The sequence below is a fragment of the Salvelinus fontinalis genome, chromosome 6 (assembly GCF_029448725.1).
Source record: "Salvelinus fontinalis isolate EN_2023a chromosome 6, ASM2944872v1, whole genome shotgun sequence".
In the NCBI taxonomy this organism is placed as follows: domain Eukaryota; kingdom Metazoa; phylum Chordata; class Actinopteri; order Salmoniformes; family Salmonidae; genus Salvelinus; species Salvelinus fontinalis.
This window is the reverse complement of record NC_074670.1, coordinates 29,374,014-29,396,042: the sequence shown is the minus strand read 5'-3', so window position 1 is coordinate 29,396,042 and position 22,029 is coordinate 29,374,014. Positions and strand designations below refer to the sequence as shown.

Below are 22,029 nucleotides of genomic sequence, written 5' to 3'. Positions count from 1 at the left end.
GCTCTGTCTATGAATTTGAGAGTCGTTGCTCCAGCCCCATCCCTCATCTTTTTACTGAAACATAGTGTGGGGAATATGCTATGTTATTGTTTCAATGGATGATTGCCCATTTAAGTAGAGTATTTGATTCGCTATTCGTAGTGGTTGTCTGCCATCTAGTGGGCAAACAGGGTGAAGTACAGTTGCCATTTCAAGCAGACATGTCAAGCTAGATGAAAATATATAACTAAACTCATGGTAAATTGCAGTAGAATTGTAATCTAGAAGAAGTAGCATTTGCAATAGTATTCAAAAGAAACAGAATGATTTGCAAATAGAGTAGTGATTTAAATGCATTTGTAATTACCTTGATGAGGACTTCCCTACCAAGACAAAACAGCACAGCTTAAATTAATAGCAATGTATTAATGTTTTATTCTAATTACAATAAACAGAACATATCAGTCCCTTATTTGTACAAAAATACCTGAAAAGGTTACAATTAAGATATATAAGCCATTCAGCTATTTACAGATCGAAGCAAAGCACAGTATGAATACAGGATCTTTCTCTTAAAAAGAGATACAGGTTCTTTTTTTTTGCATTCCCTGAAATACATAATCGTTTATATTTATATAGATCTATATATATTTGCTTTACTCCTTTGTACAGTCACTGTATCTTGCATTGTGACAATATATGCAAAGCACAAGAGTCATTATCGATCAGTGGAAAAGGTTCCCATGAACGGTCCAAAGTCAGCTCTAGTTTAGTGCAGAGATAAAGGTCATCAGAGGCACCTGCTGCGTTTTAGGCTTCTGGAGACAAACAGACTTACACAAGAGAAAAGAGGACACCTTACATCAACTGTGCTGTACTACTGTTTTGGAGAAACTACTGGTATGCTGAAAGAATATCATAAAGGCCAAACTACTTACTAAAGAAAATATTGTTTGGTGAAATACTATTAACCCCAAGTTGATCAAAAGAACTACACAATGTATTCGTTGCACATACAAAATCTCACTGGTCTGACGATATGACCAGTTTTCAACAGGCTCCATGTCAACCCTGAGCAACCCAGTTACATTCATTTCTCTGACATAAAAAAAGTACATTTACTTAATTCACTTTCATCAGTTCACTACTTTGCAGGTGATTCAATGTCACTAGTAACATTCTACAAGTTCATAGCAAGACACTATGTGAGAGAAGTCGCCTCTGATATGAACGTTTCTGAATAGGAAAAACACCTATGTATCTGTATCTGACAGGCCTAAACAGTTAGTGTTGAGAAGTCAGTGATGTCTGAGTAGCTTAAGATGACTTGCAGGAACTATGAAAAGATGCATGCCCAAGCCAACTCCAGTTCCATACCAGCAACATTTCAATATTACAGACATTTGTGAAGAGCTTTTTACATGACAAACACATAAGAAACAAACTCGATATGCACATTAAACCAAATGATAAAAACCACTAAAATAAATCAAGTTTCTTAATTTCATAAGAAGTTAAGAGTAAGCCAATGCGGTAATAATAGTGATCTGTAACCTAAATACAGTGTTGTATCTACATGGTTTCATATGATAATATGGTACATTGATTCAGTACACAACTTTTACATGAGTTGCAGATAACATTGTACAGCTAAGATTACCATCGGAGGAGGCAATCCTAACTGATTTCTACTGAAATCATTATGACCAATGGGAAGATATATTGTCCGACGTTTTGACCTAATTTAGCATAGGAGTAGGAAACAGCTTTGGCACCTAACCTGCTCATTGTATAGTCATAATGATGCCATACCCAGAGCCCCACATTAACATATATTATATATTCATGGCTCTGGTCACACCCAATAAACAGTGATGTGTAGCTCTCAAAATTCCATGGAAAAGATACTGCAGTGGGCATCTAGTGGTGCCATCACATCCAAGCCTTTCTAATTGGATAATACGCATAACACACTATGTTGTGGAAAAGACTTGGCTATTTAATGTACTGTACACCAATTTGTTTTTTGCAATTGTGGCTCAAGTACCGTAAAGGTATAGCTTCACTTCTGACACAAGAAACAAAGTTCTAATTAACGCGAAGCTTAACGAGTGAAAGTTCTGTAAAATGGAAGACTACTAACTGTAATGAAAGGGACAGAGCAACTGAACTGACAGCTCAAATAATAGTGTGAATTTGAAAATCAACTCACGAATTAAATATCCAGATATGAAATTCATTCGATTGACAGTATCAGTGAAAGTCACACCTAAAAGAGGTCAAATGTTTAAATACGTTAAAAAAATGTTTTATATGTAATCTAATTCAACCTGTGTGTTTGAAATATTATTGAGGAGTTAATGTGAAAAGATTTCCTAAATGTAGAAGAATGTGTGAGAGAAAGGCATTAAACTGAATATCGATGTGAAACGCACTGTGACTGAAATATTAGTGACTTTTATTCCCCACACTTTTTCTACTGACACCAATTTGGAATAAAAACCGTGACATTAGGGAACACCACTTGAACGTTACTTCATAGTAAGTGTTGGTGATAAAATAGTTTGAGTGTTCAAACATAAAAAGCAAGAAATTAAATATAAGCTATGTAATAGATGCTATGTAATAATTACGCGGTTCAATCATTCCATGGTAATGATAAAACAGTACCAAACAGCGCTGAGAAAAGAGCTACATTTCAAGTAATCACTCACATCTAGATAAATAAATACATTTGCGAAACAATACTTGAAATGATTGAGTCATTGCATCTTATTTAAAAAAAGGTCATTGTGCAGAACTTGTAGATAGTGTGGCTAATATTCTGTATCTGAATCTATCTAGCTTAAGACACCATAAATAAAATAAAAAGATGGCTCTTTCTTAATGTTGCGTTACAGGTAAAAGCATCTTTACAAATCTGTGTGTTCACTGCAACCTTGGACAAGGCTGGACAGTAAAAACCCTTCCACTTCAGGGCATCATCCATTACTAGGGCTTCACAGTGTCTGTTCGGAAAACAATCATTCAATCACATCATGGAAAAGAAAAGCAACAAGTCCAAAATGAATGGACTTGGTGTGTGTCCCAAATGGCACCCTATTCCTGATATAGTGCACTACTTTTGACCAAAGCCTTATGGGCCCTAGTCAAAAGTAAGGTAATGCACTATGTAGGGAATACGGTGCCATTTGGGACGCACCCTTGGATTAAGAAGATGGGTCCTCACAGCAGACGAGTCGATTGATTCCAGTTCAATTCCACAGACAGCACAACAGACAGACCGACCTTGGACTGTACACATCAACTCTGAGCTAGTCAGATCCCTCTAGTGGATCACAAGAGGTTGGTGTAGTGGTTATATTTCCCTGTGTTCTGACGGAGGGAATGCAAACAGGTGGGTTTAAAAGAAAACTGTGGCACCCTCCCCAGTGGCCTAAGTTAGGTTTTAGTCATATAATCATAATCATATCTTCAGAAAGCTTACAATATGGAATTACAGTCCACAAGATGGCCATATGCTTTCCAATGTTTTACATATAGATTATTATTGCGTTGACACCAAGAGAGACCCAAGAGCAAAGCCTTCCTTAGCTGTTATGTTGCTTGTTATCACCTGAAGAGCAGCTTGGTAGCCTAGTGCCATTCTGAATACGTACTGTAGGCAACAATAGAAGGGTTGGTTATAGCACACGGTATAGGACTAGGCTAGCAGCGTGGACCTCAACAGCTATCTACTACGTGGACTTAAATGAGTGGATGAGATAGGGAGTGAATGAATACCTGTAGTTGTTTATATTTTGGGGGGGAAGTTCATGTGGTTGTATGTGGAACACCGGATGGTGGAGCACATGATGGATTGATTTAACACTGAACTGGATGTAGTGATTTAGTTGTTGTTGTGTGACTGTTAGAAATCTATACGCTCCAGACCACTGATAAGAAACTAAAACGGACTAAGAACACATTTGATGATGCAGTACTAAAATGTTATGAATACAAAAGCCTGTGAGGTCACCAAAGAAAGAAAGAAAGAAATGAAGAAAAGTCCTATGGGAGTGGAATGAATGTATCCTGTGTAGTCCTTGAGTATCCTTCAGCTCCATCCTAAGTTACCAGCTCCAGCCTCTCCTTTCCCACAGCTTGACAGAGACAGCTGGCCTCGTGATCTGTCTCGTGATGTTTTTTACGAATATCAGATTGTCCATCCATTCCTCCAACACAGGAGGGATTTGCCATTGTTGGTAACGAGAGGAATGAGACAGTAGAGGAATTCTTCTTCAGTCAGTGTGGAAAGGCCTGTTCCCAGTTTCACAAGCGCCAAACTAGAAAACAATCAGCTTTTCAAAAAAGGTTGTAGTATAGATGATTTGTAACAAAAAAATACTTTCATTATGTAAAAAAGTGGCCCAGACTAAACAAAGTCCTGATGATTGGACAAGGAAAATAAAAACTACTTTGATCTCATAAACTGTCACTAAAGCGTGTCAGTGGATCAGAGCTTATTGGTGACTATGAATACAAACTTGAAAATGTTTTTGTTTTTTTATAAGAGTTAATAACAACGTGGTGCATCTTTTTGCTTTATTTTTTGCTTCTTTATCTCCTTCTTCCTTCCGGAACACAGAGGTCACTGAAGTCCACTAGCGTCCGTCCTAACCCACCAACCACTCCGTCCCGTTCCATCCGCAGTCTCTGGCAGCTCATAACACATCAACAACAACATGAGATCATCACATCAGCTTCTCCTAAAGAAAAAGTATTGAGTTTGTTTTTAGGCAGAGTCCGGTCAAGTCATAGGTCAGGGGTCATAAGGCTACGAGGGTGCAGGGGTGCTTGAGTTTACAAGGTAGGACTCCTCTGTTGAGCTGGTAGAACTCCACCAGCTGGATCAGGTCGGTGAATTTGGTGGACCCGTCGTCAAGGCTGAAGAAGATCTGGCCGTCCTCTTCACACTGCAGGACGGACCATAGAGACAACAGTCAGGTGAGAACAAGAGGTAGTAATGAACAACAAAAGTTACTTTACTCCATAAAATTGTTGGCTGTTTTATTTGGTTTTCTAGTGTGCCTGTACACATAAGAAAGACATAAGGGAGGTCAAAGAGAGAAGAAGCCCAGAGGCAAGGTAAAGCTCACTTACCGGTAAGATCTGGAAATGCTTAATTTTCTGATGATGGCACAGTGTGAGGACAAAGGCCTTTGGGTTGCTTTGACTGTCCCTCAAGAGAAACAACCTGAGCAGAAAATGGGGAAAATCAGTCTTTGGTGAAAACTTCAACGTCTGTCAAATTTACAAATTTAAATCCAACATATATTGGCATGTCGGCTGGGCATTCTGAAGATGCAAGACACTTCAATAATGAAATAAATCCTAATCAAATATTAGGTTGGCTGTGTGGTTGCAGAGACTGAGGAGCGACTGAGGAGTCTTACCCGTCCACCTGGCCTTGTTGGTGGATCATCCGATGGGACTCTTCTCGCGTTATCCGCCCATGGAACCACAGCTGTGTTCTGTGAATAACTGGACGTGGAAGTGGAAAGGAGAGCTTTAGGACAGGGTCAAGGCTTTATCTACACAGAATGTAGCCAACTCAAATAACACAGGGATTGTGAGAACTTATGTTGTTGAATTACCTGAGTTTAATAAACAGGGATGTAGTGGACTGGGACTACCTAGAATGTTCATCCGTTGACTTCTCTTCTGAGATACAGAACAAACAAACATGGATTAGTTTGTTAATAAAAGGTTCTTACTTCATTGGCACTGCTGCATGACGGATCGCATGATAGCTTTGTGACAAGCATGACCCAAAGAAAAGTTGTTGCACTCTTGCCCAGATTATTTATAAATCACCATCGTTTCAGCAGTAAGTCTTCTTTCAGACCATAAGGTCATATAAGCATTGTAATATCTTAATAACGTCGTAGTCGCATTGTGGTCACGTTGTAGTAACATTGCTGTAACGTAGTTACGTTGTAGTAAGGTTGTATTGTTGTTGTAGAACCATTGTAATAGTAACATTGTAGTAATGTTGTAGAAAGAGACTCACCCTCCATGCATTGCCCTCCTCCATGGCAGCGCTCTGGGCCTCCAAGGGATTGTCGATCACCCTGCCTATCCTTCCTGAGAAATCCATGGCAACCAGAGAATTCTCGGACACACTCCGCTAGAGGGAGACAAAGCAGTGTCAATGCCAATACAATTCCAATGCAGAAAATGCCCTGTTACAGTACTAGGGCTCTTTCTCAATTGTCTGTCATTGAAGTCCACCTCTCTCCTCACTTCCTTCTCAAAACGCACTGGACAGATAACCTAGAGGTTAAGAGTGTTGGGCCAGTAACCGAAAGGTCGCTGGTTCGAATCACCGAAATAGAGGACACAAAGAATCAAGAAAGACAACCGAGAAAGAGTCTGGATGTTGAAAACAGTTTGGCTGGCATGGTGGCAGTAAGGAGCTAAAAGGAGAGGCTTACCACTGGTGTTGAAAAGTGTGACAGAGTTTTTCTCTGCTGAGGAATCTTGTAGTTCTGATAGAGGACTATTCCATACTGTGAAGAATAAGGAGAATATCCACAAATGAAAAGGTTTGCTTTTGTTTGGGTTAAGTCAACCAATAGCAAACCTTCCAAAATATTCATCAAATTCATAAAGATTGACAGTATTCAATTTAGCATGGTATAACTGACTCTCACAACAACCCAAGTGAACTGGCATCTGATACAACCCTCTGGTATAACTGAGGCACTACTTTGCAGTGTATTGAGGGCTTGTTGCCATGGCGTTGGTACCTTGAAGAGTCTGAAGGCTGTCATCCAGGAAGTTCTGCTCTGTTCGTCTTCAGTACACAACATCCTCAACTCTTTCAGCTCAGTCCTCTTGTTGGGCTGTCAATTAACACACAACAACCAATTAGAGCGACCAAACAAACACCTCATCATTAGAAACAACCATTCAGACAGTATGGTTGTACTAAAACCCTCCTCCCTCGTACACTGACATATCCCATGAGATGATAGTTGATCTTGTTCAGGGTTGGCGGGGGGGGGGGGGGGGGGGGGGACTGTAATCCATTATGTCACCAGCAAAATATTGTAATCAGATTACAGATACTTTTGAAAAACTGGATGATTACTTCTAGGATTACTTTGAAATTCTGAAATTCTTTGACACCTTTCTGTTGTCTCAATGACATTCAAATCAGCATTGAAAAGGTGTAAGTTTAAGGGCCTCCCGGGTGGCGCAGTGGTCTAGAGCACTGCATCGCAGTGCTAACTGCGCCACCAGAGTCTCTGGGTTCGCCCCCAGGCTCTGGCGCAGCCGGCCGCGACCGGGAGGTCCGTGGGGCGACGCACAATTGGGCTAGCGTCGTCCGGGTAAGGGAGGGTTTGGCCGGTAGGGATTTCCTTGTCTCATCGCGCTCCAGCGACTCCTGTGGCGGGCTGGGCGCAGTGCGTGCTAGCCAAGGGGGCCAGGTGCACGGTGTTTCCTCCGACACATTGGTGCGGCTGGCTTCCGGGTTGAAGGCGCGCTGTGTTAAAGAAGCAGTGCGGCTTGGTTGGGTTGTGCTTCGGAGGACGCATGACTTTCGACCTTCGTCTCTCCCGAGCCCGTACGGGAGTTGTAGCGATGAGACAAGATAGTAATTACTAGCGATTGGATACCACGAAAATTGGGGAGAAAAAGGGGATAAAATTAAAAAAAAAAAAAAAAAAAAAAAAAAAAGAAAAGGTGTAAGTTTAAGTTTTTCCACCTGAGCGAGTCAGAGACCTCTATGATGACACACCAAATGCGTTAGATTGATCATGGGAAAAGAGCAGGAATAGGCTTTTGTAGGCTACAGTCCAAAGATGATCCAACTTGAATAAATGCGTAGAGGTAAGGACGACAGCAGTGGCGTAGCCTACGGGCGATACGGATATCACGTATTATTGATATCGACATAGCACAATGATGTGAATCACACCGCTGCTCTCTCTATTAGTTATTTGCTCATTACGGATTGTGATTGTTGTAGATGGCTATTTACAAATGTTTATGTGTATTTTAACCAAATAATGGTTGAATTGAAGTTTAAGCTGCCTATCAATCATTGTTTTTGCAACCAGTGGACAGCGAGTGAAAAAATGCACTCCCTCAACAGCTGCATAGTGCGGATCCCAGCCTATGGAATAAAAGTTTGAGTTGCTCCCTTCTAAACTCCTCTGTGGTATAGTTATAGTTACTGTGCATAGTTGCAATTGAGACTATGTCACAAGGTAGGGTTTTGTCTTTATACATTTATTATACACCTCTACTGTGCAATAGTGCAATATTTAGATTCTAACTAATGTCTGAGTCTAAAGGAAATTAAGTTAATGTATATATAATTTGATATACAGAAGAATATACTTAACTGTCTTATGATTTATATTATCTTGTTTGATATTGTACATTTAATTGTCTTATGATTTATATTATCTTGTTTGATATTGTACGTTTAATTGTCTTATGATTTATATTATCTTGTTTGATATTGTACATTTAATTACATGTGTACAGTACATGCTTCATTGAACAAAATTCTTTCCTACCAACAACATGTTGATTTTGTTCTTTTATGCTGTTCTTTTTAAGTCAGTGTTGTCTTTATGGTTGGTAGATTTCTCACTTAATATGAGGTACTTTCTTAAAGTGGTGTGAAAGCAGATTTTTTTTTCTGTTTATTTGAACTTCAGATAGGAAATGTATTACAGATGCAACACATTGAAATTCCATGTTTTACAGAAGAGACTGATTACTGATATTCTAAACAATCTTCTTTACACTCTTTGGATAATTCATTCCGATAATTTTAAAGTTAACAGCAGGTATTTTGCATTTTGCATGCTCCATACTGTCAAAAACAAGTTTCATTTAAGAAGTCCATGAGTGGGGCTTTTATTGCTCAATCTAATTTGTGCTGATTCAAAATGCCCATGGGCCTAATGGAAACACGATCAAACTCACACACTTAGACTTAAACAGCTGAAAATTACCCAGATACCAAAGTGTCACCAACAAAAACGTATACAATAGGCCTATAGCAAATGCAGCATATGGCATACATTTTTTACATGCAAATAGCTCTTTTCGGGAAGTGCTCAAAGCATGCCATTCCATGAGAGCAGCATGTATTTTTCTTACTCGAAGCAATGAGCCCAATCAGTCCTCCATGACAACAAAAACAACAGAGTAGGCTAATAAGTCCTTTGTTTTTGGGTTGTGCTCAGGTAAAACAATTTGCCTAATCTATACTTCCATATTTCTAGGCCTTATTCTTAAAGATAAAGGGATATTAAATTAATTGGAATGACTGTAAATACTGTATGCTAATTGTATTATTATCTGTATAAAATTAGAAAGAATGGATTAGAAGAAACCAACATAACAAACCCATAAAGTAAAATGCATCATCCATTTATGGCCAGCAATGTAACCTCTAACATTGATTTATTCTGCAATATATGTTGTTCAATTGGTAATATAATGTTTTTCTTCTTCTAATGTCTCTTAAGGGGAAAGTCATCTGCAAGTAATCAGATTACATTACTGAGTTGAGGTAATCCAAAAGTGTCCAAAAGTTATGTTACTGATTACAATTTGGGACAGGTAACTAGTAACTGTAACGGATTACATTTAGAAAAAAACCGACCCAACCCTGATCTTGTTGCAGAATAAAATAGGATTTTGTTAGATTTTGGTTTCACTCTCTATCCATTTATTATATAGCCAGAAAGTGGGTCAACACAGAGTACACAATGGCAGCGAGGCCTGCCTCTCGTCAGGCAAGATACAGGATGCGTACCAAATGGCAACCTATTCCCTATATAGTGCACCATTTGGGAAGCAGACACAGTCTAGACACGACACTGTTCAATAACTGTAATAGGAGACAACTTGTCCTCCATAGAAGACAGCGGAATAATAGACAACATATGAGCATCTGAATGACTTGCAATGCCTCGAGTGCAGAGGCCTTTCTTTCTCTTGAACGTACCTTTATACAGAACTCGTAGTCTGTCGGCGCACTGTGTAGCTTCTTGCCTGTTGTTACTGTGAAGACATTGCTGTCCTCCAGGTCTGCTAGTAACTGTAAATGCCTGGGCTCCTGTGGAGGATAAATCAATAGCCGATGTCATTTCATCACGAAGAAACTTAAGCCTGGAGGTAACAGAGAGCAGAGCTCCACTCAAATCAATAGCAGCATGTGTGGTTGTATGGGACATAGAGAAGGCAGGCATCTCTGAGCAGCAAATATGTACACAGATGATTGAGGCAAGCAGCCTCTTAACTAGCAACTAAAGTATTAGACTTTGTAGGCTATTACTAGTGCAGTTTAAATGTGGGATATTGGCTCAAGGATTCAGCAATACAAGCCTAATACTAACAGAGTTAGTATACTAAGCATACAGTAGAAAAGAGTTGGCCAAATACCTTCGACGTTCCTTTCGTAGAAAAGTAAAGTCCTGAGCGTCTAAGGAACACATACAGCTTCTTCCAGGATTTCCTGCCCATCTCTTTCATGTATAAAAAGCCCTGGATTTCAGGACAACTGCTGGAGTTCAAGAAATTCTGAGAAAGGAGAGAGAGAGAGAGAAGAAGGCTTTAGCACAAATCAAATATCATCATTTCCATGGGTCTCGGAGAAATAACCCTCCACTGCCTTCCTTCCTAGCCAGAAAACAAACATTTATATAACGAACAATCTTGGCATTCTTGTGAGACCAATTTTTATGAGCCACTTTAAGCATGGGAGAGAAATGTTCAGACAGATGTTCTGTCTTATGTAACAGTATCAACCAAGACACATACACACTATAGAGACAGACAATTCAACAAGGAGTTCTGATTCTGACAGCAAGTTGTTGCAAGAACTGACTGGAGCGATAAGATAAGCACCTACTGGTTTTAACATGCCCTGCAGAATACAGAACTCTCTCTGCCACATCCAGACACTGTCTCCTGACCTGACAAGACACTAATTAAAGGTGCAATATGTCACTTTTTGACGACCCGTCCAAACCGACATAGAAATTTAAGTTAAGGATCTGACATTCTCATTGAAAGCAAGTCTAAGACGCGGTAGATGTGTTTTATGTGTGCCATTTCATTTGCTTCCCGTTCTTAAGTTCCGCTTTTGCGTCCTTCACTCCCGGCTCTGTACACCAGCTTCAAACAGCTGAAAATACATTATTTTTGGTAATGGAAAAGTTATTTTACAGTGGTTTAGACAGCACACTGATTCTCTACATAATGACTGAAAGTAGGCTAACTATTACAATTTTTGCAACCAGGAAATAGCATAGCGATTTTTGCGTAGTGCACCTTTAAGTGATCCACTGTTTATAATCTGCCTTCACTGGATTCCTGGAACCGCCACCAGCCTGCTCCTTCAATCTGACCATGTCAGGAATGGTATCATTTTAAAAGCTTTTTGCCATAGTGGATGGATTCCAGTTATGGGCCTTTTAATAACGCTTTGTCACACTACTACATTTGCAGGCTGAACATGTAAACTTCATTCCATTAGAGCCTCAGGTCTTTAAAGGCACCATGCAGCTACGCTGTGCTGCAGGATGGGAGGATGATGGCCTGAAGCGCTGTGCTATAACATTCAGTACGTTCCTTTACTCTCCTCTCACAGTTGCTTCCCTTCAGAAGCTGTAATGTCTGTCTGTCTGTCTTTCTGTTAGGCACGCCTGGCCTGCATGTGCAGAGACACTCGTATGTCAACAGAACATCAAGTGTTACAGAGTGTTCTCTGACAAGACATGCACAAGGAGGTCAAAGGTGAGATTTTTGAAGGAGATCAGACACAGTACACAACACAGACTGAAGTATGCTGAGGTAGTGGAGTCTTTACGGTTCTACGGTACATACCTGTAAAAGTTGAGATGGCGCGATTGCACCATTTGTTTCCTGGCACCATGCAACCATATGCTCGGGAAAGAAATTCTGTTGGTAAGTGAGAGAGGAAAGCAGTCGTTTAGCGAGGAGGTTGTGGGTAAAAAGAAACTCAGAAGGATGGAGGTGGAACGCCAAGAGACATTAAATGAATCCCCTTTCCCAAATGAAAATGAAGAAAAACATTAAGCAATAGCATTTGTCTCATAGCTTTTCAAACTGTTTCTTAAATAAGTATGTTTAGGGACAGTTTCCCAGACCCTGGTTTAGTCTTTCTGAGTCCTGGACAGTTATATCCACCAGTCTAACAGTATTATCACAATCTGTTCATTTTTCTGAGTGTGAGTGGGTACATTCCTATAAAGTTAGTGAAAGATGAGGCCCACTTGATTGTGAGAGTGTAGTAGGATTTTTCAGGGTAATATGCAAAATTTAACAAGCCCAAACATTCTCCACTCATTTATGAAATGCATTGCTTGTAAACAAAAAATAAAATCCAGGCTGTTTAGCTTGTTATAACGTTTTACACATGTAGAGAATATAAATAGGACAAGCAAAAACTCTGCAGGCGAGCTCTGGGATTCTTTGGAAACAAACAAAAAACAACCTACCAAGGGATTTCTGAAGAATTCATATTTGGCATAGTTCTTCCTGAACAGAAATCTGCCCTCGCTGGTCATGGATGCCTGCACTTGTACCACTAGCTCATGGTCCTCCAAGCACCTCTCTGTAGAGAGAGAGAGAGAAGGAGCTAGTTACCAAATGGAAGCCTACAATAAGGACACAATATCACCTCTCTAACAAGAAAAAGAACAACATTTGTAGCAATTTTCATGTCTTGAACATTGGGTGAAAAGCAAACAATGAAAGAACAAGCAGTTCAGCCTATGACCCCCATCCCCCACTCCCAACGTACTCTGCCCACCCCCTCACCATAACACTCCACCCCACACACACCCTTATCTTATCCAAAACTTGCAGACAAATCAGCATGTTCTCACTATGTTCCAGGGTTAGGATCAATTCCATTTAAATTCCAGTCAATTCAGGAAGTACACTGAAATTCCGATGTCAAGTCTTCAATGCTTTTTGATGAGGAACATGTGGAATTGGAATTTGGTTTACTTTCTGAATTGACTGGAATTGACCCCAACCCCGCTATATTACCCCCCCCCCCCACCACCATCCTGTCGATGTCTTGAGCATACATTCACTCCCCCCTCTCTCAAACAATTAGTGGGGCTATGCTGCTATGCTATACAGGCCCTGCTGTCTGCCTGGACCACTGACCCTGCCTGGCCCCTGCTCTCTCTGCAGGAACACATGTTTCACATCCAACTGTGGAAGCAGGATTCCTAAATAGATTTTGGCAGCAGGAAAGGAGACACTGGGGACTGGGGAGGAAGGGCCCAGGCTTTCTTGGACAAGCAGTAAGATACTCGCACTCATTAAGAGGGAGAGAAAGAGGAAATAGACAATGTGGACGTTTTCAGAAACTATGTGGGTAGTATCATACTGATGTTGCAACCTGGTTGGATTCCAGTCCACTTATATCCCAAAAAATGGAGAGCCAATCCAGTACCACCTCTACCTTGCCTTTATTGAGGCTCTTTGGTGAGTCACTTCCTCTCTGACCATGAGTCAGTCAAGCCCCTGACTCACTGGCTTAAAGCCTGTAGAGGTTATAACCCTTTGTGGGGGAAGCTGAGGGAGGGTCATTGGTCATTATTCTTATCAGCTATTCTATTCACCCGATGACTGACAGTGGCCTTCTCTCGCTCTCTCGCTCTCTCTCTCTTTCTTTCTCTAAGGAAACACCCACCACTGATTGTGGGGTTCTCTTTCCACTATCTCCTCTGGACTCCGCCATTCTGAAGAGAAGATACGACTCAATAATGACAGAAGCGTTAGCCTTCTTTATACCAGGGAGTCAGGGACTCCGTCTCCATTTTGGATCTGTGTGTCTCCCTGTCTTTTCCAGTTTCCTCCTTAGCGAGGGGATTGGGAGCAAGGTTGGGAAAGCAACATATCTAATTGGCTGGATGTCATTCTTATACAACAAAGCCCATCTGGACAGGCCTGGTCAGATTAAGGAGCAATTAGGAAGAGTGACCTTGCCTTGCCTCTAGTGGACAAATCACCATAGAGAGCCTGCCCTAGCTCCATTCAGGTGGCTTCTAAAGGTCAGATCAGCCCTGGTTCCTTTTACAACGAATGGAGGTTGCGTCCAAATGGCACCTTATAGTGCAATATGGTGCCCTGTAGTTCACTATAAGAATAGATTGCCATTTGAGATGCATCCATAGTCTGTAGAATTTTGCCATTGTAGAGGGATGAAGTTATACTGGTTATCCCTACTGCACTTAGCACGGTTTTGGCAGCGCCGACACCAAACCAATCAGAACAGACCATGTGACGGTATTTTAAGAGCTTTAGAGGCCTGTGCTTCAGATATGTAATATTGTTGTGTTCTAATTGCCATATAGTGTTATTAGTTTGAAGATTTTTAAATAAATATGCCATTTCCTTTGGACTATTAGGCGCTCAGGATATCGAAAGGAAATTTACGTTTTTTTTAGCAAATTCCTTAAAAAAACATACAAAACCTGGATAATTCAGACACACATATCAATATGAACTACACCCTCTTCACATATGCAACATAAAACCTAAATAATTACTGCAAATAATACTGCATATAATTGTTACCCTTCATGTTGTGCGTACATATTGTGTAGCCTATATTTCAGTGTTTAGGCCTAAACATTCCCAGAAATACAGTACTCTCATTTTACCCATCTGCTATAATGAAGATATAAGCCCAGACACAACATGTGTTTTATAATTGCTCGTTCCTTAGGGGGTTGAAGTTTGGAGCATTCTGCTTCTCAAAACTCTTAACGTCTTGACTTACACAACCTCATTTCAATGAATCAAACATTCAGTGAGACTAGCGTTATCCTGTTCAGCTATGGTATAAGCCCAAAGTAAAGTCCCTGTACAAATGTTGACTAGCATGGGGGGGGGGGGGGGGGGGGGGGGACTAGTTATAAAGTAACTAGACACAACAAAGTACCTGTATGAGCCAGTGATCGCAATTCCTGGTCCAGAATTAGATAATAAAGAACATCTCTAATCATATTATTACAATATTATTACCATATTATTACACGTGACCATGTTCTGGTACATTCTTATCGCTAACTGTAAGTGACCGTATATCCGTTCTCAGGTACGGTAACAAACTAAGGTTTGGGAGAGTGATGTCAGGAAAGTTCCCGGTCCTGAACTAAGAGCCCGTTGTCTCAGACTTCGTCTCAAATGGCACTCTATTCCCTACATAGTGAACTTCCTCTAACAGGGCCCATAGCGCTCTGGTCAAAAGTAGTGTACTATATAAGGTGCCCCATACACCAGGCTCTGAAACCGTCTAAAAGACTAAGAGCAGGCACAGACAGGCAGCTAACGACTGTTAACCAAAATAATGATATACAAGAGAAAATATAGGCTACAGATGTAGGCTATCTATTATTTATGAGGACTCTTGGTTTCCATAGCGAGACCTCTGTTGACTTTAACATGAGCAGGAGAACATGTTCATTATCCAGTTGGCTTCTCACAGAGCGAGGGCCGAGGGGGGAGGGAGCGCTATGCTATGTCCTGCCAGCCAGCCTGCCCACCAGCCCACCCATCCAGCGCACCAGGTTGCCACTTACCTAGTCCGAGGAGAGGGTGATGCTCAACAAGTGCCCAACTGTTGTCGTCCACACAATGGCTTTTGTACACGAGGAGCTGACAAAGATCTCTTGCAGTCATGTCGGCTGGGATTTCCACTACTTTCCCCATGCCGTCCTCGCTGAAAATGTTTATAATCTAGAAGAGGAATGAAAAGGCCCTTTCATGTTAGAACTATTCCCAGACACAAGCTCGTAGGCAGACAGACATAATTCAGATAGATGAGACGCATAGTTCAGGCGTAGGCAGGCATAGTTTTACATAGAAAGCATAACTAGATAGCACAACATTTGCAATATAATACCAAGAGCTAATTCACTTCCATTCATAACCATGCGCGTTTGATGAGCATACCAGACATATACAATCCTTTCTCAATGGCAGCGGTTTGTGGGAAAAAATAGGTTCTAAAAACATAAATGTGACACATCAGAATCATACTTCAAGCGTAAATACTAAGGGGACTGTTTTAGTCCTTCAATCCACACCACCTGTTTCCATAGAGATTACCCACTGACTGAAAGATACTGCATAGAAAAATAGTGTATAGAACGATACAGTATAGAACGATACAGTATAGAACAAGATACTGTATAGAAAGATACTGAAATAAGCTGTATAGAAAGATACTGTAAAGAGGAATATAGCACATTAATAGAAACAACGGATAAAGCCTTGATAAATCCCCCTCTGAGCACAGATCCTATTTCCTCTGGTAAAGAGATTTTAGTAGGAATTTAGCTTCCTTAGCCTTCCCACTTAGGCTACAGTACGCACACTTTGAACATGATGCCTTGTAAAAATACATTCTCATTCCCTTCTCCAGCTATAGCTTCAACAAATTCAAAGCCTTACAACAGAACATCATATCTTCTTTCGACAGGAAAGAAAAAAACGATTCCTCCTTTCAAGCGGGCTTCGATCCATTCTGAGCCTCTCACATATTCCCTCCTCGCTCGTCATATCTTACATTTTTATTTTATTTTTTATCTTCGACCTTTAAAGCATATACTTTGACCCTCATCTCAGCTAACCTTTGTCAGACTTCAGAGAAAAAGGGAAAAGCGGTTAAATATGTCTCTAAGAGCTTACCTCTACGGCCTGTAATAGGCAGCAGTCCGGAGAGCACGATGGCATTTTTGGAATGAGCCTGTCTCCGCACAGAACACACACAGACGAACAACCCTCTCCTCAACTTGGTTGAAAAAAAGACTAGTACAGCACAGTTCCTTCCTCTCTGTCAGCGGCTGCCTGTTATGGTACCTGTCACATAATCTCCTCTCCTCTGCCTAGTGCAGGACAGAGCAAGCAGATGGCACTATTTCCAGTCCGGCTAGCTGACAACTTCCCTCTGCTTCTCTCACAAAGGGTTACAGCCATGGGCTTTTAGGTAGTGAATCAAACCACACTTCCTTAACCAATCATAGGGCTCGCTCAGGCTGATGTAATCATTCCCACACAGACACACAGACAAACACACCCTCTCTCGCTCTCTCTTTATCTCTCTCTCTCTCTCTCTCTCACGCACACACAGACGCACAGTCATGCACAGACACAGTCAACTTTATCAGGCTGCAGCTCTGAATAGCTTTCGGATTCTTTTTGAGTAAAAGTGAAAATGATCATTTAAGAGGGTGTGGGGCAGAGTGAAAGAAGCCGTCGTTTTAACCTCCCAACATGTTCTGAAGTTTCAAGTGAGGGCTTGTTTCTTTTCTTTTTTCTCTCCGTGGCTCAGCTTTGAACTTTGCAGTCAGAAATCTCTCTCACGACAGCGCAAGGCTCATTACGGGCTAAATGAAACAAACCTGAGTACTTGAACTTCTCGTTGGCCTCCCCTCGAGTCTAGCTTCATGCCAACATTCTTTCTCTCAAAAGAACAAAACACGGAAACTTAGTGTGTTCACTATTCGGCTCGCCCCCCACCCCTCTTTTTTTGTTTTACTTCAGATACTTAATACCCCACTGACTGGACTGACAAAGGCTCTGCCCCACCCCGCCTGGAGTAGACATTTAGCCGATGTCCTTTCAACATCCTCTCATCTCAATGGGTCAATATCTATATACAAAACACTATGCTGAAGGGAGAAGGAGGATAATGGTTCCCTTCCTTCCAGTGTAGGAAGCAGGAAGCAGCCATAGTGGTCAGAGAGGATGATTTAGGGTTTCACTACTATTGCCACGTTCAAAACAACTGGGAACTTGAAACTGGGAAATCTGACTTCCGACTTCAGTGCGTTCAAGACAACTGGGAACTCCAAGTCAGCAACTCAGGCCTCTTTCTAGAGCTCCGACATTCCGACCTGAAGATCACTGACGTTACGATTCTACCGCAATTTTTTATCAGAGTTTCCAGTTGTCTTAAAAGCACCATAAAGCCTTAAAGAGAGCGGGGCTGTGACAGGGGAGGGGAGTATGACCAGACAGAGGAGGGGGTGGGAGGAAGGGAGATAGAGACAGAGAGACAGAGAGCAAGAGAAAGAGTCCCATGCCAATAAAGCCCCTTAAATTGAAATTTATTGAGAGAGAGAGAGAGAGAGAGAGAGAAAGAGATAGTGAAAGATACAGATAAGTAGAGAGGGGAAGAGATAGTGAAAGATGAGAGATAAGTAGAGGAAGAGATAGTAAAAGATGAGAGATAAGTAAAGGAAGAGAGTGAAAGAGAGAGGGAGAGCGGAGGGAGGGAGGGAGAGAAAAAGTGAAAGAGAGCAGATACACAGAGACAGACAAAAGTGAGAGGTGAGAGACTGAGGTGAGAGAGAGTGAGGTGAGAGAGAGACAGAACAAGAAATAGAGAGAAAGAGAGAGAAAAGAAGAGACAAACGAATGTTCTGTGATAGTAGTAAGTAGGGCTATGTGTAGTGTACATGCCACTATACTAGACTTCCAGTTGTCACTGCAGCCACACCCCTCTCCTCATTGACTTATCACTACCTCACTACTGGCCTGCCTGGTGAGTCAGTGGGGAAAACCCCATGTCACATACCTACCATGCTGTACTACAACAGGACACACTACTACTGCCAGCAGCTAACACTCCTTATGTGGAATGAGATAGCACAACCAGTACTACACCACTATGCCTATTACATCACTTTTACATCGTATTATTATCCTAGAATACATACTGTACTGGAAATTATGAGGAGAGGAGTCACGTGCTTTGCCATGTGTGTAGAGAAGTTAACAAGTACACACTTCAGGGGGTAGAGAATTGGAGCACATGGTCCTAACTTAACTGAACAAGAGCAGGAACATAACCTCTCAACTTCTAAGTGGAAAATGTTTCAATCCAACATTGCATCCCAATATGATGAAAGGAACAGAAAGACATTCAAGTGAGTGATGAGGACTGAGGAGACATGGCACGCTTCCTTGACCTACTCCACTTCTTTTTTCTAAAGAGAAAACATGTCCTTGTGATAAAGAGAGAGGGAAAGAAAGAGCGAGAGGGGTGGAGGGAGGGGAGAAAGAGAGAGGGAAAATGAAAGGAAGGAAGGGGAAAACAGGGGAGGGAGAGAAGGAAAGAGAAAGACAGAGAGAGAGAGAGAGCGAGAGAGGGGGGTGTGCTGGGTTGTCTTCCGGTTCTTTCTGAACACTATTCTCATTCAGTGGTGGGCCTCCAGGATGACTCAGGACTTGTGATGTAATTACCCAGGGACAAGCTGCTGAGAGCCCCAAGCTACACACACACAGGCAATGTCCCTCTTCAGCCACTCTCATTCTCTCGCAAACACACACACACACACACACAATTTCACTCTTCAGCCACTCTCACTCATACACATTACAAGTGCATTAAAAGTACAACATTTACATCAGGGATGTGTTAAAAACTCTAGATTACTGGTTATTACTGGTTACTAGCCTCTTATGGATGATTAACCTCAGTCTAATATGGAGAAATTTATAAGGTTGTGGTGACACATCAGGTCCTCTCTGCTAGTATCCCACACAGGAAAGGAATGGTGAAGTAATATAGAGGGTCACCAGTGAGTAGGTTTTACCATGCTAAGTACTGTAAATGGTGCCATTTGGGATGCAGCCAATGAAGATGGCACTGATATCTCATTTGGGTCTTCAGTAAGCAGGCTACAGTGGGGTAGTAGTGGTAATGCCATAGAATTAGAATGCGTAGAATATAGTGCACCCATGAGTTTACCAGTGAAATTGCCAAAGTCAGAGGTTCAAAGTCTATTCTGTTCATTCTATTTCTATGGGTAATTCCTCTAATGGAAACATCTGACCTGATCTCTTTGAGAGGCATTTTATATTTATTATAGCCTACTGTACCATTCCATATAACAACATTTTATTGGCTATGACATAAGAAGCAAAGAGTAAGTGGTGGAACCATTTAAATAGGGCTGTGACGATACCAGTATCTCAATATTTCCATGTCAAAAATGAAAACACGAAGCAGACCAAATTCTTTGGTTCTTTAAAATCCTGCTGTATGTAATAAATACACGTGACTCTGGATGACAACATAAGGATGTTTGTTTTCAACATTAGGGCTGTTTTCCTAAACATTTGTTTCCTTGCCACGATACTGACGAGTATCGTGATACTGGTATCTTCCCGGACCTACAATTGAATACCTTTAGGCTTAAATCTTCTTCATAAGAAAAACCTGAGTTCAATTAAATCTGTAAGGAGGCAATTCTAAATCTAGTGCTTCTCTGTAGGCTAACTCCATTATCTCCCTAAGTTATTAAAAACCAAAACCAAAGAAGTGGCTCTACTCTCTAATCCCCCAAAAGAACAGCCATTGATTAAACAGTGTTGGCTAGCGGTCGACTGAGCGGTGGTCTCGCCCCCTCTCTGCAACCCACCAACAAACCAGTCCCGTTTACAAGTACCTCTTTAATGAAGCCAAATGTACTGTGTGCTCTGTGTGGTCTCTGAACTGCAGTGGCCATTGACATCCACTAATGAGAATGTGAGACAAAACCTGGAATAAAGACAATAAAGACAAAGCTTGTCATGTCCTGAGCTTCACTCGCTGCCTGCAGCCTGCTGGCCCGGGGAGAAGTGCTGGGCTGAGTCGACCTCTAAAGGGAACGCTACGTAAATACTGATGACTCATGAGGTGGACATGAACCGCTTCTTGTTGTCAAATTTTTGTGTCAAATTAAGCACCCCCAAAGAGGGGATTTATCTAGGCTCACTATTGCAGAAAAATGACCAGAACATTGGCCAAGGACTAAAATGGGGGCTTTCGGAAGCACAATACCAAGTCATGTACAATGCACTCTCCCTCCAACGCAGTTAGTTAGTGAGCTAGGTACAGAACAAGAAAACAACAGAATATATAATAATATGGATGATTTGGAAAGTTTTGAAGTACTATCGTGCACGTTTAGCAGTGTATTTAGCAGATGCTGGGGCCAGTTAAAACAGTAATTTGATGCTTTCAGAAGTGGAGAGATGTGGATGAACTAACGCCACACTGTGGTTAACATCCAGGCCACAGTGACTACTCATCCCCATCAAACTCCCACATGCAAACCACCCAGCTCGTGGCTGAAACTCAACCATATCCCATTGATATAACGAATGTTAGCCATGGGAGTACAGTACAGGGCAGCCCAGTCAAAAACAGTCAGTCTATTGGCTCAAAGGGCATGATGAAAAAACGACTCTCTTTGGAAAACATTGATTAGGTTATAATATATGACTAACTCTGTATATATTTGTAAAAAAGTCTGGTGGTTCCAGATATCAGCATATGTTCCCAAAAATTCAGAATAGCTTGACTCATTAACTTCTTATGGCTGGGGGCAGTATTGAGTAGCTTGGATGAATAAGGTGCCCAGAGTAAACTGCCTGCTACTCATGCCCAGTTGCTAATATATGCATATTATTAGTAGATTTGGATAGAAAACACTCTGAAGTTTCTAAAACTGTTTGAATGAAGTCTGTGAGTATCTGAGGTTTGTAGGTTTTCAACTCTTTGCCTATCGAAGATACAGTGGGATATTGATCATATTGCACTTCCTAAGGCTTCCACTAGATGTCAACAGTCATTAGAACCTTGTTTGATGCTTCTACTGTGAAGGAGGGGGGAATGAGGGCTCTTTGAGTCAGGGCTCTGGCAGAGTGCCATTAGCTGACCAGGCGCGTTCACGTGAGAGAGTTAGCTTGCGTTCCATTGCATTTCTGAAGACAAAGGAATTCTCCGGTTGGAACATTATTGAAGATTTATGTTAAAAACATCCTAAAGATTGATTCTAAACTTCGTTTGACATGTTTCTACGAACTGTAATATGACTTTTCGTCTGAACTTTTGCATGGAACTGCCCGCGCGTCGTGAGTTTGGATTGTGTACTGAACACGCAAACAAAAACGAGGTATTTGGACATAAACGATGGACTTTATGGAACAAATCAA

The 22,029-nt window shown here is 41.3% G+C and overlaps 1 protein-coding gene across 7 annotated transcripts in view; it reads right to left on the bottom strand.

Moving 5' to 3' along the window:
* Nucleotides 1-390: 390 nt before the first annotated feature.
* Nucleotides 391-22,029, bottom strand: part of LOC129857585 (growth factor receptor-bound protein 10-like) — a 78,816-nt gene continuing 57,177 nt past the window's right edge. For 6 of the 7 annotated variants that reach the window (XM_055925998.1, XM_055925999.1, XM_055926002.1 and 3 more), the window contains 12 exons: nucleotides 15,621-15,777; nucleotides 12,516-12,631; nucleotides 11,881-11,955; nucleotides 10,435-10,572; nucleotides 9,998-10,108; nucleotides 6,771-6,866; nucleotides 6,456-6,530; nucleotides 6,032-6,148; nucleotides 5,616-5,682; nucleotides 5,415-5,502; nucleotides 5,122-5,215; nucleotides 391-4,934 (listed from right to left, as the gene is read on the bottom strand). In XM_055925998.1, the coding sequence (XP_055781973.1) occupies nucleotides 4,788-4,934; nucleotides 5,122-5,215; nucleotides 5,415-5,502; nucleotides 5,616-5,682; nucleotides 6,032-6,148; nucleotides 6,456-6,530; nucleotides 6,771-6,866; nucleotides 9,998-10,108; nucleotides 10,435-10,572; nucleotides 11,881-11,955; nucleotides 12,516-12,631; nucleotides 15,621-15,777 (1,281 nt within the window). In that variant the 3' untranslated portion in view covers nucleotides 391-4,787. Of the gene's footprint in view, nucleotides 4,935-5,121; nucleotides 5,216-5,414; nucleotides 5,503-5,615; nucleotides 5,683-6,031; nucleotides 6,149-6,455; nucleotides 6,531-6,770; nucleotides 6,867-9,997; nucleotides 10,109-10,434; nucleotides 10,573-11,880; nucleotides 11,956-12,515; nucleotides 12,632-15,620; nucleotides 15,778-16,731; nucleotides 17,026-22,029 lie in introns of those variants that run through there. The other variant, XM_055926003.1, reaches the window with a different exon arrangement.